We start from the raw sequence: 19,739 nt of genomic DNA, 5'->3' as shown, positions 1-19,739 counted from the left end.
TTACATTAAGGTAAGGTAGTGTGCCTTGGTATGACTGCTTTCAAAGAAGCAGCAACTGAGTATGATCTGCCAGTGTGAAATGATACAATTAGAGATAACAACAATACCTACTGCCATTTGCTTACTATGTTAATCTTTCCCTTCTAACCTATTTTATAGGTCTTTAATTGTCATGCCTACTTTACCTGCCAAATAATCAGATATCAATTTTCAATGCAGAATTTGATGGGGGAATGTGGGTGGGACTGCAGGTGAGTTTCTGATAAAGACTGTTTTTTAAAAAAGAAATCAAATAGTAGCTGTAGTTTTAAATCCTTTCCATTTCAGACTTTGGGGGCGTTTCAAATTGATGAGGTGTTCAGTTGTTTTAATATAAAGACAGTGAAAGGCAAGTTTTACTGGTTTACTAACAAGTAACTTACACAGGTGAACTTTCAAGGTCACACTGTGAAGTCACGAAATATCTGAATTGATCAACAGCATATACTCAGCCATGATGCTCTTTGCTATCTGTAGTACTGAAAAAGACCTTTTATTCTGTATAATCGATAGCAATAGCATTTTCGAAGTTAGTAGTAATGCTCATGTAATCATGGTAGGCTAAAAATGCAAGAGATGCAAGTTGTCTATGGAGAGGTAATATCTTCTATTAAATCAGCTGAAATAGCTGAAAACATAGGCCTACTTCTTCATTGTTTCCCGTTATAGCATCTTGTCTAACAGAAAGATTATCTCTCCCTACCAGCTTTGCGCTTACTATATTTTTGGACTATGAGCTTTTAACCTACTGATATCAAACACATGTCTGACTTACTGCTGAATGAGGTCTAACATTTCAGTATTTGCAAGATTTCAGCTGCTTAAGAGTATTCTGTGGGGTAGTGAATCACGGAAAAGTCCACACTGAAATGACCAATGACTAGCACGGAACAGATATTTCAAACGGTGCAAGCTTTACTCATATAATTCACAAATTCATAACAATACTTAACATTTGCAAATACAAGTTGATGTCTGCAACAATTACCTTTATAGATGTAAACATATCATTCCGCCACATTGCCACAAATTCATGTGTACAGTTAAATGCTCACAACTGATGATTCATACTATAAGGGAAGCCAGACAAAGTAACTAACCCAAATAACAAACAGATCTAAACTTGGTTTTCCTGTGTTAAAGTGGAATTCAAAATATTCACCATTGCAAAAATAATTTGTAAAACTGACAAATATCTGTGCAAGGAAATTTTTAATTTTTAGGACTGGTATGGGACACATTATCACACTTTATTCTGAAAGAAACTTCTGTAAATATCAATGAAAGTTTTTTGGGGACTTTTTTTCTTTTTCTTTTATTTTTCTGAATAAAGTGTTCAGGATTCGGTTTGAATTCTTTATTATTTTCATGCAATAAACTTTTTTTTTTCTCCAGTCTACTGAAGAATTCAATTAATAAAGTTTCTAATGCAAAAATATTTTTCTATTATGCGAAAAAAGGCTTCAATTAGAATTTCTGAGGTAAGACTCTATCAAGAGTATATCAGTCAAAACAGTGATGGTGATTCTCAGTCAACCTAATGAAAGTTGCCTATCATCTTAGATGCCCTAAGGTGAACAGCACCCCAAGGTGCTGTTCTGCAGGTGCTTTGTGCTCACCCTTTACAGATAGGTCTAATACCCTCAGTATAAGGCATCAACTTATGGGCCACTGAATCAATTTCTGTATCTTTGTGGACTTACAAACTTGGGGTAAAACTTACCCCACATGCCTGAAAAAGTATGTGTACTGGCTAAAACATCCAGAGAGAGAGGTCACATATACAGCATGAGACAGGCAAGGGTCACCCTGTCAGTGTAAGAAGTGGGGGACAGGCTGTATATCCTAGAGCATCTTAAATGTCACTGAATGCAACTGAATCAATACCCTTTGTAAAGTCATCCACATCTAGGTGACTTGGTTGTGAAATGGATCCTGCCCTTGAAAGTTAATCTGCCAACACCAAGGCAGATTATCTCATTAAGATATTGAACTGTAAGCCACAATGCAGATGCAGCTCATCATCAAGCTTTGGTTTTAAAGGAATTTTGTGATTATTAAGTTTTGCAGTCTCAGAGTTATGTACAGAGTTGGCTGTATCATGAAATGTATCAGAGAGTTTGGATTAGTCTTCCGAGCCTACTTCCCTAAATTCTATCTCAACAACTTTTGACCATATTTCTGAACCTGCAAAATTAGAGATGACCATCTTCCCTGTGTAGACAAGTCCCTCACTTTACCTTACTGTTAGATCAGGACTGCAAAGAGCACCCCTTCTCCAGTCATGCAATGAGCCTACCGTGCATGTGGAGGTGTTACCAACCCACCCCAAAGGGAATGCTTCTGCACAGGCAGCAGGAAATCTGTCCTTTCCAGAGTGCAGGAGGCATCACATGAGGTGCAGAACAGGAACTATACATGTCAGTCAGTAAAGAACATCAGCTGCCCCTGCTGCCTCCTCTCTCTGGGCTGCTACTGCACCATATAGCTAACTGGGGATAGGCTGAGAACCTAAACCAAATATGTAAAATAACTTCTATGTGCTCTCACCATGTTACAAATGAAGGAAACATTTTGCCTAGTAGAAAACACTGTACTAAGTTCTTTGAGTGCAGAGCTAATTCATTATAATGCAGTTTCTATGCAATAGCCATACAGCCACACTACAGCAAAGTAAGCTTAGACATATAAAAGCTGAAGAAACAGAGGACAAATCAACTTATGCTATTTGGCTTTAGGCAAAAATTAAAGTGAGCCATGCTGAAAACCTGTAAGCTTTTCCTGTGCTGCCATGACATCTGTCTTTGAAGACTGAAAAGTCTGACAGCACTGCTTGCAGAAGCTTTTCAGTTTAATGTTGAAAAATATGCATGCAACCAAAATTAAATGTGTCATCTACAATGATTCAACTTCTCTTCAACATGAAGAGGGCAATGAAGAGGTGAAAAAGTCTCTGTGGCATTTGCAACGTAACAAAGAAGAGAAAAATAGCAGGACTCTGAAAAGTTATTCTAGTTAAAAATTTCTTTTCTTTGTGTGTGTGATCATATGTTTGCAGATTCTAAATACATTGTCCTAGCAGGCCAACATTAAGAATCATGGTTCTATTTTGCCTTCAGCATCATGTGTGCAGCTCCCAGAGTATATGGGAGATGGGCATGATAAGGCAAAATTCACCATATATTCTTTTTCAAACCAAATTCCAATATATTTCTCTTGCACTGTGATTTTGAAACATGGAAAGGGGACAGTTTTGGTCAGTAAGCTGTGCTGCTTTCAATTAATTGCATTTATCCAAAAGTGACATGCTGCATAAACACAGGGCATGCTTTGGAATATTAATTCAGCTCTTTAGTTTTGCAAATGATCCCACCAGTCCCTTCAATACAGGGACTGAAAAAGTTCTTTTGAAGATAACATTTCTTATGCACATCAAAATGCTTCAATGCAAACAGGACAGGCAAGATAACACATTTTAAAAGCTTTCTTGTTTTCCTTTTTTTTTCCTTTCTGCTGAACAGAAACTTTTTCTATTACTTTTCATTATTATATTTCACTGGCTTCTCCTAAGCTTGGAGCTATTTATGGAAATTACAATATTCATGTGTGAGAGCTTCAGTCAAAGATATCTATCAGGATTGGTTTGAGAGGAAAATTTCGACTGAAAGCTTGTAATTCACATCGTTCTCTTCTCAGCTTGGCAAAGTTGAAGGTTAACATCATCTGTTCTAGACATTTCAGATTAGCCACAGAACTTTTCTTGGTGGTTCAGTGCCTGGTCATCCAGTCAGAGGAACAGTAATCCATATGGAAAAATTAGCTCAGTGTTACTAGACTGGTGGTTAATACTTGAGCCTTAGTTAGGAATGTTCGCAGCATCTTGGGACTCTTTTCTTCCTTGATCAATTTCTTAAAATAGGATTCTTCATCAGAGGCTGAAAAGAGGAGGACTGTACTGAAGTATATTTTTTTCCATCACCGAGCCTTTTTTTTTTTTTTTTTTTTTTTTTTTAGGAAAAAGATACATATATTTAAAGTTTCCCATGCAAAAATAAAAGTTACACAATTTGGTTAGGAGTTAAATTCTGAATTCCTGTATAGTATTTTGGTTGTTTTGTATACTGGAATGATAACCATCAACAGGAGATTTGTTAAGACATACTTAATGCATAAATGCTGATACACACTGCTGAAAATCTGGTAATTAACTGTATTTTTAGTTAGAAAATATCTTGATGCTTTCCTTTGGATTACTTTAAACTCTGTATTGAGTTAGGAAAAATACTTCTTAATAACACCTACAGAATATTCCTTCCCATTTGAGACACAGTTTATTGGGTTAACATCTTGTCTAAATGAAGCAGGTGAAAAGGGCAGTGAACTGAGATGTAAAAATCTTAAAAGCAGTCACGTAAAGGTCACCCTTTGCCAGTTGGCCTTGACAAACATCAGCTTTAAAGGGCATGTCTGACTTCAGAGGAAAAAAATGTTAAATATTTTGTTTAAAATACAGATTTGTAAGAAACAATTGTTTTGAAAAATTGTGAATTAAAAATGTGAAGGAATGAAACAATTCATTCTCCTTTGCAACAACTCTTTAAAAGCACAATAATACTGGAAAATCAAACTCCAAATCTATTTAGATTTTATTAAAATGGAAATGGTACTGCACTGCTGAATAAACGTATTAAGAATGCCTTTACTAAATTCGTGTTTTCATTCACAATTAACAGTAGATAATCCCGTTTTGACTGGCTGACTGAACCATACTAAGAATTTTAGCTCTTGCTAGAGTCAATTATTGAGTTTAAAGTTTACCAACAAAAAGGGACACTGGAATTACAGTAATCTCATTTTATACCCTCTGTTCTATTCTGTCATTTAAAGGTTTTGGGTTTTTCATTTCTTCCAGTTTCTTGCGAGTCAAGATTTATCAATTAGAGGTTGTAAGAACTCATATCTCTGAGACTTATTTTAGTAAAAAATAGAAAAGACTGAATAAAAGAAAAAAAATACCACAAATCAATTTTAAAACCTGATTTCAAGGGAATCATTATATTAAATGCATACCAAAAAAATCTGTGCAGACATGACAGTCAGTATAATTAAGATATATGGCTCTCATCCTCCCACTAACCTAGGAACTGGCAGACTAAATTAGATCATAACTAGAAATGAGATTGTGTCACACATCAGTATAAGCATTAAAAAAAGAAACACCTTACCAAAATTGTAGTGACAACTACTGTTCTATTCTCAATGGCTGCAGTGTCATTTCCAAGTGTAGGTTCAGGCTGAATCAAAACTAATTTATCCATGTCATTCCAATAACCCACCTGCAAAACAAAATGTATTCATTTGCAGTAAGGTCTACATTCTGCATAACTACAAATATAAACTACTACAAGAACAACAGAGTGATCCAAAGATGGTTTTGTCCAGAGGAAGTGCTGTCACATTAAGTATGGGAATATGCATCTACCACTTTGGGTGTACCACCGTGCACCCCTGCTGCACGGAGACAGAGCTGGTGTCACTTCCATTTTGCTGCTCCTGAATGATTTGGGCTACTTGCCTCAACCACAGACACAAGGTAAATCCCATTTTCATTAGCTTGAAGCCTTCCTAGGGCATAAATGAGATACAAGAATTTTCTCTCCCCACAAGAATATTTTAATTTGTTAGTCGTTAAGATCTTTTGGCCTTGAACAGAGGAATGAAAGACATCTGGATGACAGTTTTGCAATCCCATGGCTGATCTCAATTCCTTGCTCCATCATGGGCTTCCCAGGAGACCCCAGAGCTGGGATTTATACCAGGCTTGTTCCACTTACTGCTACCACTGACCTTTTAGTACCTACATTAGAAGCTCTGTTATTTACACTTTCTTTACACTCACAGGACAGACATTACCAGCAGACAGTGACTCAGCTCATGCAGGAGAAGCATCCCTACTCGAAAGGCACTTGCTTTTCCCGCTGACTGTAAAGCATGAGACTGAATTCTTCCTAAATATATCTCTGGGAAGTGCCTACAGGGAGGTGGAACAAATCAGGTTTTTCTCTCCTTGGCTGCATTTAGGGCTGCCATAACCTTTCCCTGAGCAGCTTCAAAGTAAAGCAGCTGCCTTTGTTTGTCGCTGGCAACAAACTACTCAGTCAGATTTGAACTGGTCATTCTTGTAATCCCATGGAGGAAAACCCCCGAATCTGTTTTTTTCCCCTTCTTGCCCTACCTTTTCTGCAGATAGATCACAGCTGTCAGTGCATCCACTGACAAGGCTGCTGGGGCTTTTTCCTCTGACCCAGCACTGACAGCACTCAGCTCCATGTCAAATGGACAACATGAACACAAACGTGTCAGTAGAACAGTGTTCTAATCCCACCTCAAGGGGCTCCCCTGCTTGCTGAGAACCTAATGAATTGGGAGACTGATCTTTCTTCCCAGCATGATTTAACAGACACATGATTTAAAAGGTTTCTATCAAAGAGATGCAATTCAGCCAGGCACAGCTCAGTTTCTGGGAGCACCTGGGGATGAGGCAGCAGCAACTGCCCCTTGCCTCCTTCCTTGTTTAATTAGGAGTTCATGAGACCAAGAGCTGGGAGAGAGGACTGCCTTGTCTATCTTACTAGAAGAGGAACAGGAATTTTATTGGAAAGTGGGCTCCAGGCAGAACTTCAATGTAACTGTCAGGACCAAAGGACACTCTTTGCCTTGGATGAAAAATTTCAGTATGATGGAAACTGGTTAAATGATCAAATCAGTTATGTAGTCAATATTATTTCCAACATTATTGCAGAACCCTGATTAAACTCACTGTCACATAGGATTCTGCCTCCATGACATGTTCAGTTCAATGCAGTGATGTGAAATGAGAGTCTAAAAGAGCAGGGGAGTACTTCTGTTTCCTGTCTCATATGCATTACATATATAATCTGTATTTTGCTAAAATATGCAACCTTCCTCTTGATTTTTACATTTACTTTGTCATCAGTTTCCTTCTTGAAAAAAAATGCATAGAGAGGCAAGTAATTTTAACAGTCGCTAGAGCAGTTTGACTGAACATGAGTGATTTTTTTTTCTATTAGTGACGCAAACAAGCACAAACTGTCCACGCACAAATTCTGGTATATTTAGTTGAAATGTTCCTTTTCTTTTTGCAATTGCTCTTATAGCACTGGAGCCTTGATTTAGGTGTCTGCAGCTAAGAGGAAGTGTCAGCAGTGCTGATATAGTGGAGAAGAAGGTTTTCTTCCCAATAGTGTGCACTGCTAAGAAATATTCTTTTTCAGCCAGCCAGCCATACAGCCACAGATACAATTGATTATTGAAAATGTGGAGTTCTTGTCAAAAAACTGTGACCAGCTAAAGGCAAAATGTGTACACCAAAATCGGGCAGTTTGAGTAACTATTATGATCGTGAATGATGATTTTTCATTGTGCAGTTCTTCACTGCTATAAAGTTCAGAAAGAAAGCGGGAAATGAATGATGTACTGTGCTACAGAAGTAAGTACCATATGAAAATTCAGGCAGGTATAAAGGCATTATTTGAGAAATCGCAGGCATATTTTAAAGGAATTTTGATGTGAGCTTGTATGTGTTTAGTGCAAACCTGCACTACAGTAACTCAGGAACTAGATTCCTGAATAAATATGAAAGTTTTGTTATGACACCTGCTTAAAAGTATAGAGATACACAGTCACTTTGAGACCACTAAATAACAGTATGCTTTCCCGTAAGTACCTCATCTCCACAAGGAAAAGAACTCCTCAAAGGACAGGATTGAATTTAGCTATAAAAGTACCTCCACTTCTATTTGGGTTGCAATTGAACTTCATAGCAGTTGCATCCATTTATACAGAGGCTAAATTTATCTTTTAAGAAAAAATACTGCAAAAATATTTGCCTCAAAGTAAATTTGCCATAACTGTTTGGCATTTGAATAAATAGTGTCCTTTCTGATGGCCTGTGCACCTTGTAGTAACCAGTGAAGAGATCCTGGCGGAATTCACAAGCCACTGAAGGCAAGAGAATACTCAAAAATTTTGATAATTAATTTTCATGTTGCCAAGTTGTAATTCAGAAGCCAAATCCTAGACTGTCTTCTGCATGTAATGTAATGTATATGCTTTGTTTATTTTTTATTTTCCTTAAAAAAAAAATTGCTGATAGGATGCATGGTGAATGACACAATTACAGAATCACTGAGCTGGGAAAGGACCTCTGTCAGTCTTTTGGTCAAACCCTCAGTCCAACCTAAAGCCAGTTGTCCAGGACTGTGTCTGGGTGGCTTCTGAATGTCTCCAAGGATGAAGACTTCACAACCTCCCTGCACATGTGGCAATGCTTGATCACTCTCAGAATACAAAAAAAGTACTTCCTAAGGTTCAGAAGGAACCTCCTGTATTTCAGTTTGTGCTCATTGCCTCTAGTCCAGTCCCTGGGCACCAGTGAAAAGCCTGTATCATTTGATCATAACTCTCCAGTCACAGGAGCCGTTCCATTACATCTCTGTGATCCTTGTCTTCCTACCCTTTCCCCTCACCAGCAGGTTTTGTTACTGCTCTGCAGAGAAAAGCCAAGTAAGAAGTGCTGCATAAATGAAACTAACTTAAGCATAGGCTAGTATTTCCTGTTTTACCAAACTATGTGGAAGTCTGCCTCTGTCTAGCTGTGCCATTTTTTATTGGTGTCTTCACACATTTAAAGCTGTGGGCAACAAAAACCACTTTTCCAAAGATTAGAACCATGCATTACTCTGAGTGGAAAGGCAGTTTAGAAAGGATAGTGCTGGGTGACTCATAAGTCATGTTATGTTGGACATGAGAAGAAGACATTAATAGTGAAGGCCTCTTAGTTCAATTAAGTAGAGTAACTTCTCACATATTATATAGGATTTGTCAGGCTGGACCACAGAATTGGTCCAATGATCAGATATCAAGCATTATCTCATACAAGAGAAATAAATTCTTGTGAGTAGCCAGATCTGTCAAAGCTGTTATGATTTGTTATATCAAATACAGGTAATGACTTAGGAGTAGCAGAGAGGCACGACTGGAAGGTAAGAAAAGCACCTTGGGCCTCTAGCACAGCACAGACATAGCTCCTCTGTTTGCAATCACCCTCTCCTTAAACTACAGGCAAGAAGAGAGGATGGGCACATCCCTACAGTGGTGCCAGACAGACGCCCATTACAGGTCACAAAGGTTGAAACATCAACCCTTTTCAAAAGTTTGCTGACAAGCAAATTCCCTAATTAAGTTGTGACCTAATTAAACACATCTCTTTGCACCTTGCCTTCCCTCCTGTACAACTGGGAATAGGGGATGGAAAAGGCATAATTCACTGTTTCCTCCAGTGCACCCCAGCCACCCATATATCGTCCTGGCTGCCAATGGTGCAGTGCAGAGACAGGAAGGAAGCAGGGCTGGTGGCAAGATTGGACACATTTTCTGGCATGAGACAGTGGACTTCCCAAGAGAGGAAAGACAAACTCACCTTTCCCAATTTATTTTTCAGCCATCTGTCACACTCAAAAGACAACTGCACCAACAGACCATATATGTGGGCACATGCTTTGCTTTGGATTAAGGCTGTATACTATGATACAGTGGCAAATTTTTCATCCAAGTGTGTAATTCTGTTCTGAGTCTGCAGTGTAACACTCTGCCTCCTCAGCACTGTGGCAGGTAACTCTCTCCAGGGACACACAGTTCACCTGTGGTGCTATTTACTGTGTTTGTCACCTCTGGCCAACAGCAGAGGACTATTAAACTCAATTTTGGTTGCTTTGGCCCTACTCAAGCAGCTGTGAGTATCCTATTCACCATCACCTGCCCCCTTTTCTTGCTCTGATGACCTCACAATCAAAATAGCCTCAATGACTTAAAAAAAAAAAAAAGAAAAAAAAAGAAAAAAAAAAAAGAAAAAGAAAAAGAAAAAAAATCTGTGAGCCTGATTATGTTTTCTGCTTTTATTTGTTTTATACCATGATAAATGGACAAATTTCAGCACAGAAGAGAAAGGATCAACTAAGTACTGAGGCTTATATTTTCAAAGTGATTGGGCTGAGTGATAATGAGCATTCAGATATGAAGGATCTGCTTAGACATATATTAATGTGCATTTGCTTACAAGCAACCAAGCCAATCAAGCACACAGGATTAGATACTGCAATAAATTTCAGAAAATGTAAGTTATTCAGGTCATTCTCTCTTCCTCCTCTATCCTCTTCTGTCCTTTCACCCTTAAAAGCCCTGTGTTAGCCACAGCCTATGAGTCATGTTTACACAGAATGTACAAATTAACTTTCTTAAAAATGCAAGTAATTTTCAAGACAGAAATCTTGGGATAAGATACCAGAAATACCTACTATTCAGAATTCTGACCATTTTCCATCATCCAGCAGCCTAGCAATATGTCATCCAGCTGGTTTTCATTAGTATGCTTGACTAATTGACATCCCACCATTCCAAGATGCACACTGGTTTTTGTGTTCCTCAATTTGAGGCACTGAATAATAGCATATAGTAGAAAATGCAGTTAAAACTGCTTTCACCAGAAATATCCACATAAGCCAGTGTATTATACCTTTTCAAACTGCAGAGTCCACTTTAATATAAGTTTGCATGACCATTTCATCATTCACGACTCATTTATATGACATGAGGGTGGCAATGTCAGCACGTACCTTCCGAGGGCCGGTATTTTTCAGCTCAAAGACATCCATGGTGTAGTTGACTCTGCGGCCGTAGTGGTCGAACTGAACATTTCCAGTCAAACCTTGTATTCGAACCTACAAATGGAAGAAAAACCACCATGAAGATCCAGTCTTATGCTCTTTATTTCAAATGTCACAGAGCGGTGCAAGTTACCCTGGCTACATCCTTAGATTGCTATAAAACACTACTGTAGAACAATTCAAAGAAATAAAGTTGGCTACTTGATTTATATTCTTTTTTTCTGCCTAACCATGCTCAAAACAGGCTTAGATTTGTCAGTATCTAACTGCTAACAAAGACACACAGTGGATCTTCTTTCATTCTGGGTAGCAACACCTTCCAGCTGCAGGTTCTAAAGAGAAGTTCATTTTTTACTATTCTCCTCGCTCCTGGGATCATATGAAGAAAACCTAAAGGAAGTTTTGCCTGAGCTCACGTGTCTTTTTAGCTCCCACTCCAGTGGATTAAATGTACAAATTGAGTATATATGGCTCATCAAGGTCAACTTGACAACAACCTTAGCTGCAGCAAAGCAGTTTTCTGTCATGAAGATGGTACAGGGCTGATATCAACAGGGTTCTAAAAGAGTGCTTTCAAAGCATGAGAATGAAGAAGGCCAGAGGTGAAGCCTTCCAATTGGTTGTAACTATTTCCCACCACCCAGGCATCAGCTGAAACCAGAACAGTTTTTCTTTCTTTCAGCACTTTACTTTGTCACTGTAGGATACCTAAGCTGTGGTTCTTGTCCCAAAGAAGTCATGGCCACACTGCTGCTGGCTTTGATTTTAGCATGATCTGGCCATGAGAACCTCTTTGGCAGAATTTGAAGTCTCATGCTGTCTGCCTGAGCACAGAAGCCTGTCTTAATGTTTCTCTCAATTGTTACAAATCTGTGCATCTGCACAGAATATGTGAAGCATACAAAATGCTTTATTTCTCTCCCTAAGAATCAGGATGTGGCTTGAAATCACTTACTCTTTCCCTCTGTCCATTTCTATCTCTGCTGATTTTTCTCCAGGACTGAAGCCTTGGCTTCCAGGCACAAAGCTGCCAGCTCTGTCAGCAGTCACTTCTCCTCAGCAGTTTCTCCTGACTGGAGTCTGCTCATTTGCAATGATTTAAATTCTACTGCAGGATTTTTATTTTCTTTACTGTCCCATTCAAAGGAAAGGCTAAATCATCTTGACAGAGATCTGGAACTTTCTAGGCATCCATATTCATCAGGAATTCGAAGTCCTGACATCAGAGAACAATAGCTCTGGGTTATTTCTTTTTAAAGAAAAGAACCCCAAAACTACCTATGTGATTTCCCTGGGAGAAGTCTAATTTTATTGAAGATGACAGAAACATATTTGAAAGTTTATATTATGCGGTTACACCTTTTCCCTTAAATGACAATATTTGTACAGCCAGGTTCTTTGCAATAGTAACAAATGAATTCAGCAGTGCAGTGGAGGAAGTTCCAATGATCTCAAAAGATCTAAGAGTAGCTTCAAATAATACTAGTTCCTCTCTGCCTTCATTCCAAGTTACAAATCAGAACAACTTGAACAGCCCACGCTGCTTCCAATTTCCAAGTAAAAAATAATTTTTCCTCTTTTATTACTACCCTTGAGCATACTGTTTTGCAAGTCATCTAGAGTGCAACTGGTATCCAAAATTCTAAAAGACTCCTAGAATAAAGCTTTCCCTTACCTGTTTTAATGTCCTCTCCATATCAATTCCTTGACCCCATGGGGCTGCAGGGTTGGCAAGACAATCACCAGCATTTCCTCTCCTTGAAATATCAATTTTCTGTCGTCTAAGATTACGGAAAGTTTCAGCCATCACAAGTACTCCATCGTATGTCAATGCAGATGTGTACTAAATAGATGGACAAAAACAACCCTTCAGAGTTGACAAAAAAAATCTGCTGTTTCAAAGTAATTCTAGTTTGATTCATTATACAGCAGTTTCTACAGCTTTGTTTAGGAAACAACTCTCCTCAAAATCAGAAGCAATTTCATCTAAGGGACAAATGCAGGGCATTTCAGTAGGTACAGCTTTAAAATTGTATTTCCTAAGGGTAACAAAATTTCATCTTAAGAACTAATTAAAAAAAAAGCAAACTTGAAATATTCAAGTATTTTTTTTCCACTTGGCTTATATGATAGGGAATATCCCCATTCACCCAACCTACTTAAAAGAAAAGAAAGAAACAGTAACTCTGAGAAAACATAAGTGAAAAAATGCACAGCTAATGACCAGACATCCAGGCTACTGGAACTGCTAAGAATGATCAAGAGTAGGTTCTTCCTACTGGAAAACCTGTGTTGGCTCTCTTCCTGATACGTACCCTGAGCAGTCTGTGTTTCAACACTAACTACAGCAACTGCTTTAGGCTGATAACAGGCCAAATGAAACGTTTAGAACAAGTCTTTGGCAGATGTTAGCCTGGAGCCACATAAACAAAGGGATGTTTTCTCAGTATGGTCCTCTGATAAAAACAATGCATCAGGAAAAGTTGTTCCCATGCCCAGGGCTGCTATTGATAAGCTCTCTAACTTCCAAAATTCAAATTCTGTTATTCAAATCTAATTTCCTTCCTTTCCTTTCTCTTGCAGCTTATAAGGTCTTTGAGACATGATTTATCTTTACAGCCTCAAATTTTGGTTGTCCCTAGATGAATTATGTGTGATTCCAATTAATCATACTCACTTCTTAGAAGCAGGCAGAATAATCGTGGTTTTGTGGCAAAGGGTCCTATAGGTAGAATTTTTCCTGTCACCAGTAACTGGGGATGTCTGCAATCGAAGCCCTTGGTTTTGGTTTGTTATTGTTGCTTCATTTTTGTTTTTGTTTTTTTTTTTTAACATAAATTTTTGGAGTTTCATTGAATTCTGGTAGCTATGTCTTGTAATACCCACGGTGACACTTTCTGTAGACTTAGCCAAGCTACCAATGTCCCAGCCAAAGGAGGGCTGGTTGCTTATCCTTGCATAGTGCCCAGCACAAAGGGGCCCATTTTCAAGCATGTCTGGTATGCATTAGTGCACATAATAACAGAATGACTTTGATGAAGTCATATTTACAGCTGTACTGTGATTTGCCTGCCAGGAAAATTAAAAGTCAAAGGAATATTTTCTTATCAATCTGTGAAGGATTAGGATAGAGGAACACTGGGATGATATTTAACTTTAAAATGTGATTTCTACATGAAGTTTTGAGGTAGAAAATTTCCAGAGGAAACTCCATATGAAAATTTAAAGATAGCATATTTACAGTTACAGTAATATCTCATCCAGAAGAATTCATCTGTCAGGAAAGATCTGCACTCCAAAGAAACCTAGGTAATTAGACTAATTAATGTAAATTTTATTGAAATTAAGTTGTCAGTTAAGCATTTGACCTTTATCTGCTGTCGTTAAAGGGGTGAAGTTGGAGAATAAGTGACAACAGATATTTAAGTACATCAGCAAAATGTGTTGCAGTTTTTGTTTCCACCATACAAATGTAAGGACAGACATGATTAATGGCCAGTAGTAGTAAGATCAACTGCTTTCTCCCCTGCCTAAATATTAAAGTCTTCTTTCACGTATTTAACAATGTTAATCAGAAATTAGCACTCTGGAGTGATATCTCTGGGAGTGCTTCAGGTCAGAGAGTACCTTTGGTGGAGTCTCAGATCCTGGGTATTCTCTCTGGTCCAGTTTCTTCCAGCGCTGCATCAGCTTAGTTACCATTGGGGTACTGAAATCCACTAGCTGAAATCCAGTCACATTGGCTCCTCCATGCATAAATCTCTCCAGAGAAATATCTTTGAATCCCTAGAAAATCAATTTAAGATTTTGTTTGCCCTCCTACACCACTGTGGGTCCAATCTGTTCTAGGTCAGCACAACAGAATAAAGAATACACAACAGCAGGATTCCATTGGAAGGCAAAATTTAAAACCAGAGAATAATGTTGAACCTTCATTCATAACTTCCATTTGTGTAATAAAGAAAAAAGCCAAGAAATAAATTTGCCACATTATTGCTAGGGTGGTCTTGACAGCTAAGCAACACATTGTTGGGAATGGCAGATCGTTTTTGAAGAATTGCTTTTGTAAAATCAACTGAAAAATGCCTGCAGAATATTAAAGGCTTAATCCAATTTCCATCAAAGTTGTTAGACTGGAATAAGCACTGTACTAGTGCACTGTAGTGAATAGCACTGTACTAGTACTTTTTAAAGTGTACCACTTTAAAAAATGCTCTTCCCTCTTTTTTTGCATGTTTAAAAAATGAACAATACTATTCTGCAAAGAAATTTACTCCAGGATTCATTCTTTAGGCTGAAAATGTCTGAGATAATGAGATAATATAATAAACTTTAGAAGGCAGAGACAGCATATGAAGATCTCAGTGCAAGGAAAGCAACATCAGAATAACACTTCCATTAGAGAGGATTGTGGTAGCTCCTAGATCTGTTATATATTGAAAACCTAGAGTGAACCCCAACACTGAAAGAGAAGATAAAGCACATGTATCTCTGGACCTATTGGTTTCTCTGGCTAATCTGTTCAGCACAATTCTTTACTACAATTTGCCTTTAGAGACAGAACTGAACTTCAATAAACTGTATAACATGAACTGCTAAAGCGCTAAGAAGCAAACATAAATCTTTCTTCTTCTTTCCTAGCTGTTATGTCTAAAGCTAGCTCAGCGGTATTTTATTTTAATTTTCTTAAATTCCTCTGACTGGCATTTATCAGTGAAAACACAAGTGAAAACACAAATCTAGAAATTTCGGAAAAGAAATTGTGGGGTACTGGGGTACTGACCCAATATCCCAGGGGAAAAACACTTGTTAGGGACAGAGATTTGATTCATGTCCTAAGGGATACTAACAGTAAATATAAAAGATGATGTATCAGAAGTCATATTACCCACATAATTGAAGAGACAGTAGACAACAAAGTGCCCCTGCTGAAAGAGATCAGATGTACCCGTCTCCACTGCATACCTCACTGGCAGATTACTGAAACATCCAGTTCCTTGTTTACAGAAAATATTTTGCATGAGAAAAATTACTTGGGGAACTATAAAATTATAATGTTGAAAAATCTAATTTATAAGATCTAAGAGTACAGACATCTCATCTGAAACACCTGAGGCTTTAAAAATAATCTGAAGTGGTGCTAAGTCAAGGTTCAAGTGCAGCAAAGCACAATAAAATATTTCACGTCAACTAAAATTCCTTGAGGGAGAGTAGAAAGAAAAGTTTAAAGCATGCATTAGACTCTGTCCTACATTTGTGCTTTGCCAGGCAGGTATTTTGGCTTAAAGAATGAGTCATTTAAATAATAAAATACTGCATTTGCTCTTTCTTTGTCCTCTTCTGAGCATTAGCTGTGTGAATGTCCAGTTTAGCCTTAAAGTAAAAATACTGAGCAAGTAATTTGACTGGAAACAGTTGATCTTACCAAAAAATAAATGTTCCCTGCGGAATGTATAAAAGTTACCTCTAGAATTCTTATGTTACTAATAAGAAAAAGATGAGCCAAAAAATTACTGTAGTTCTGTAAATTCTATTTCAGCTTCAAGATGCACATATCAGCTCTTTATTCTACCTTGATTTTGATAAAATTTAGGAGTATTACTTACAATATTACTGTGCCCTTCATATCTAGATAGCTGCAACAAGAAACCCAAGTTCTTTTACACATCATAAAGAATGCATTAAGTACAAACACATATTAGAGACAAATGGGAAATGCTGTGTGAAGTGCTATAACTTCAAAGTAAAACTGCGTGTTTCACTTACCGAGCAGGGGTATAATTCTAGAAAAGTATCTTACCAGGTTGGCAACAATATAATGGTATCCTTTAACATGCTTTCCCACGCTCACAATCTGTAGGAGACAAATAAGACAAAAAAGGAAAAACAATGTCATACTGTTTTCTCTATAAAGGTGTTTTCATAGAAAGCTGGATATAAACCAAAATATATACAACCAGTAATATTATGTTGGGAGTCTTTTTGCAATAACACAGCTGTAACTTTCCAGGGGCTTAATAATGGAAAAAAGTTAAAATTACAATGAGTAAAGTAATGAACTGGTAATCTGAGTGTCTTTTGTATTGAAAATGTTACTGTAGTGTACTGTTTTACCAAATACAGCAATTATCTGTGGGATATAAATTCAGAGGCAGGAGATCTCACATTAGCTAGAAAGCCTACCCACTGATTTACTTTTTTGTTTGAAATAAGTGCAGAATGTATGAATGAAACTGGGGGTTCATTCCTTTGGATCAAAGCTGTTTGCTCTTGATGTGATCAAATACTAAGAGTGTTATTCAGCTCTTAGTAAAATGCTAAAGGCTTTGGGAATGGCCTTGAGCTAGGACAGAGCACAGTTGTCTGAGTGTTTAACTAAAATATAGCACCAAGCAATGCAGAAAAGGCAACAACCACAACTTGGCAAGATCAATCAGAGGACTAGACAAAAACTATGTCCACCTGCACGTTCCATCAATATTATTGCAATTTCTGTGATGGAATGACTCTCATTTAATGTGCTGAAAAAAGAAAATTAGGTAATATTTTCTGAGTAGAAAATGGTGATAATAGATGCATTGCAGATTAAAGCTGCTTTTACTAAAGAAACTAACCACTATTAATAACCAGTAACTAGTAACTAAGTACTAGCAGTAACATGCAGCTTGCAGTTAACAGTACTCTTATTTTTGATAGTCTACCACTCATTTAGAAAATCTGTGCATGCAGCTCAAATTTTTACCTCTCCAGAAAGCATTTTAGCTTCCCTCCAAATGAATAAATAAGACAGAAGCAAAAGTTTTCCATGAAGTGCAGGTCACTCAGCAAGCAACGGGAAGCTTATGGATGTTTCCTTTCCTGCTTTGAAATCTCAGCTCTAGACTCTGCCTGAAGATTTGACAACTTCCTGCCTTTAGGGATCACACCTCATGTTCAAAAGACAGAACAAACATTCACTATGCCTTGCAGCCCTTTTTCCCAGTGCTGTAAAAAGTGAATAAAAATGCATTTTAGAGATGAAGAAAAGCTGATGAAGGACTGAATATTTTGACCAAAGACATCCAGGAATCCATTATCTAAATATAGAATAAGACTTGGAAGGCCTTGATTCTGGACTCTATTGTTCCAGTAAATCAATTCCCCTTTGCAGCAGAACGGATGGGAAAATCCAAGGGATTTTGCATATGTATGTGGTCAAAATTGTTTTAATTTCATTACTTTAAAGTAATAAACTAAATAAGAAATTTGTTATCCTTTGTATCCTTTTGCTCTATCCCAAAATTTGCTTCATATGTGTAGTTGTCCTAGAGTGACTTTGTGAGGCTTGTATCCCCAATTGTCTGTTCTGTTTCTGCTGGATATAAAGTTCTGCACCTTTAAGACTGGTTCCAAGAGCGAAGGGGTGATGAAGGAGAGCACAGTTTGATTGCAGAAACTGCACTCCCTCTTCCACATTCCACTCCTGGACTCTGTTGTCTGCAGCACGAACAGCGAAAGAGAGACAGGGAGTTTTTCTTTGCTTTTCCGCTGATTTTCACCGTTAGCTACGGCAAGGAAAGTTTTCCCAAGACTGTGTCCTTTTTCCTGTTCGGTCCTGCTCTGGACTGAAAACCCAGAAGAACACCAGGAGCAGACACTTGTGTCCCACCGGGGCCCAGGACATGACATTTTCCATCACAGGAGGGACTGATATGAAACTGAGTGAGCTGAGCTACACCCCACGAAAAGGACTCTCTCTGCCTCTGAATTTGCCATCTCTTCAGAACAGCGAGAGGTTCCACTGTTTAATGTTTTTCATTTGCTCATGTTTGTGAATACTTTTCTGATTAAATGAACAGGTTTTTCCACTTCTCTTGAAGGAGGTTTATGTTTCCCAAACTGGGTGGGGGGGGAGTAGCCACTTGAATTTGCTTTCTAGAGGGACCCCTTAGGAGATTTCCTCCCTAGATTTGCCCCAAACCAGGTCACCAGTCTACAGCTTAAGTGCTTGTAATTAAAAACCAAAAGATTAACCTAAAAAATCTCAAAAGAGAGATACATCCAAGTCATGACCAGATTGTTACCCTTCATATAAATGAATTTTAGACTTAATAAAACTCCCAGATCAGTGATTTAATACAAATGCTACCATTTTATTGGGAGTGGCAGAGGGGGAGAAGTCACAGCTTTCCGTATTATAAGCTCGAGACGTGTGAGGAGGATACTGTCGAGTAATTCATTTTTTCATATAATAAAAAGTTTCAAGTCCTGGCTGGGCCAATGGCTGCAAACGGAATATGATCCTTGATCCCAATAAAGTTTATACATCTATACTCAGTCAGCAGTGCTCAGTAATGAAAATATTTTCCTTCCCATTACAGAGAAACGGATATAGGTTAAAAAAATACATTTTTAAATAAATACCACATCACAACCTGAAAATTATTAAGTGGACTGACATAATTTAGGATCATAGAATGGTTTGAATTGGAAGAGACCTTAAAGATCATCTAGTTCCAACACCTCCCAAGTCTTTCTCCTCAGATGTGTTCTTGATCTATGCACCCTCAGCTTGGGCAAATCTCCTTTTGAGCTTCATTAATGTTCTTGTTCCTAGGAAATACATGTAGATACTACTGCAGAATTCCTGGATTTGATGTGAATAATACATAATATTTTTGAAAAACCTGAAATTTGACATTTTTATTGTATTTTCTCAAAACTTGTTTCTGCAGGTGAGTGACACAAGTACACAATTATATATCACAAAGTTGTCTTAACTTCCCTTATAGAGCAGGCACTTTGAGGAAATGATTCAGCTTATTCTAAAGCAGATGTGTAAAACTAATTAGACAGCTCATGCCCTGAAAGTGCGTATTTTTCTGCATTAACTAGAAGAAGAGTGGATGGGGATTAGCTTTGATGCAGACACCTACATTGTATATCCCTAATGTTAACTGAAATGAATTTCACCCT

General features: G+C 37.8%; 1 protein-coding gene across 3 annotated transcripts in view; it reads right to left on the bottom strand.

Annotated features, from left to right (window-relative positions):
- Positions 1–19,739, bottom strand: part of GRIA4 (glutamate ionotropic receptor AMPA type subunit 4) — a 215,390-nt gene that overhangs the window by 58,247 nt on the left and 137,404 nt on the right. For 2 of the 3 annotated variants that reach the window (XM_063394572.1, XM_063394571.1), the window contains exons 5-9: positions 16,585–16,638; positions 14,412–14,570; positions 12,460–12,627; positions 10,734–10,838; positions 5,265–5,375 (exon numbers count right to left, since the gene is read on the bottom strand). In XM_063394572.1, the coding sequence (XP_063250642.1) occupies positions 5,265–5,375; positions 10,734–10,838; positions 12,460–12,627; positions 14,412–14,570; positions 16,585–16,638 (597 nt within the window). Of the gene's footprint in view, positions 1–3,204; positions 3,975–5,264; positions 5,376–10,733; positions 10,839–12,459; positions 12,628–14,411; positions 14,571–16,584; positions 16,639–19,739 lie in introns of those variants that run through there. The other variant, XM_063394573.1, reaches the window with a different exon arrangement.

This window comes from Prinia subflava, chromosome 3 (genome assembly GCF_021018805.1).
Source record: "Prinia subflava isolate CZ2003 ecotype Zambia chromosome 3, Cam_Psub_1.2, whole genome shotgun sequence".
Taxonomy (NCBI): domain Eukaryota; kingdom Metazoa; phylum Chordata; class Aves; order Passeriformes; family Cisticolidae; genus Prinia; species Prinia subflava.
The sequence above is the reverse complement of the archived record's forward strand: the minus strand, read 5'-3'. Positions and strand labels throughout refer to the sequence as shown.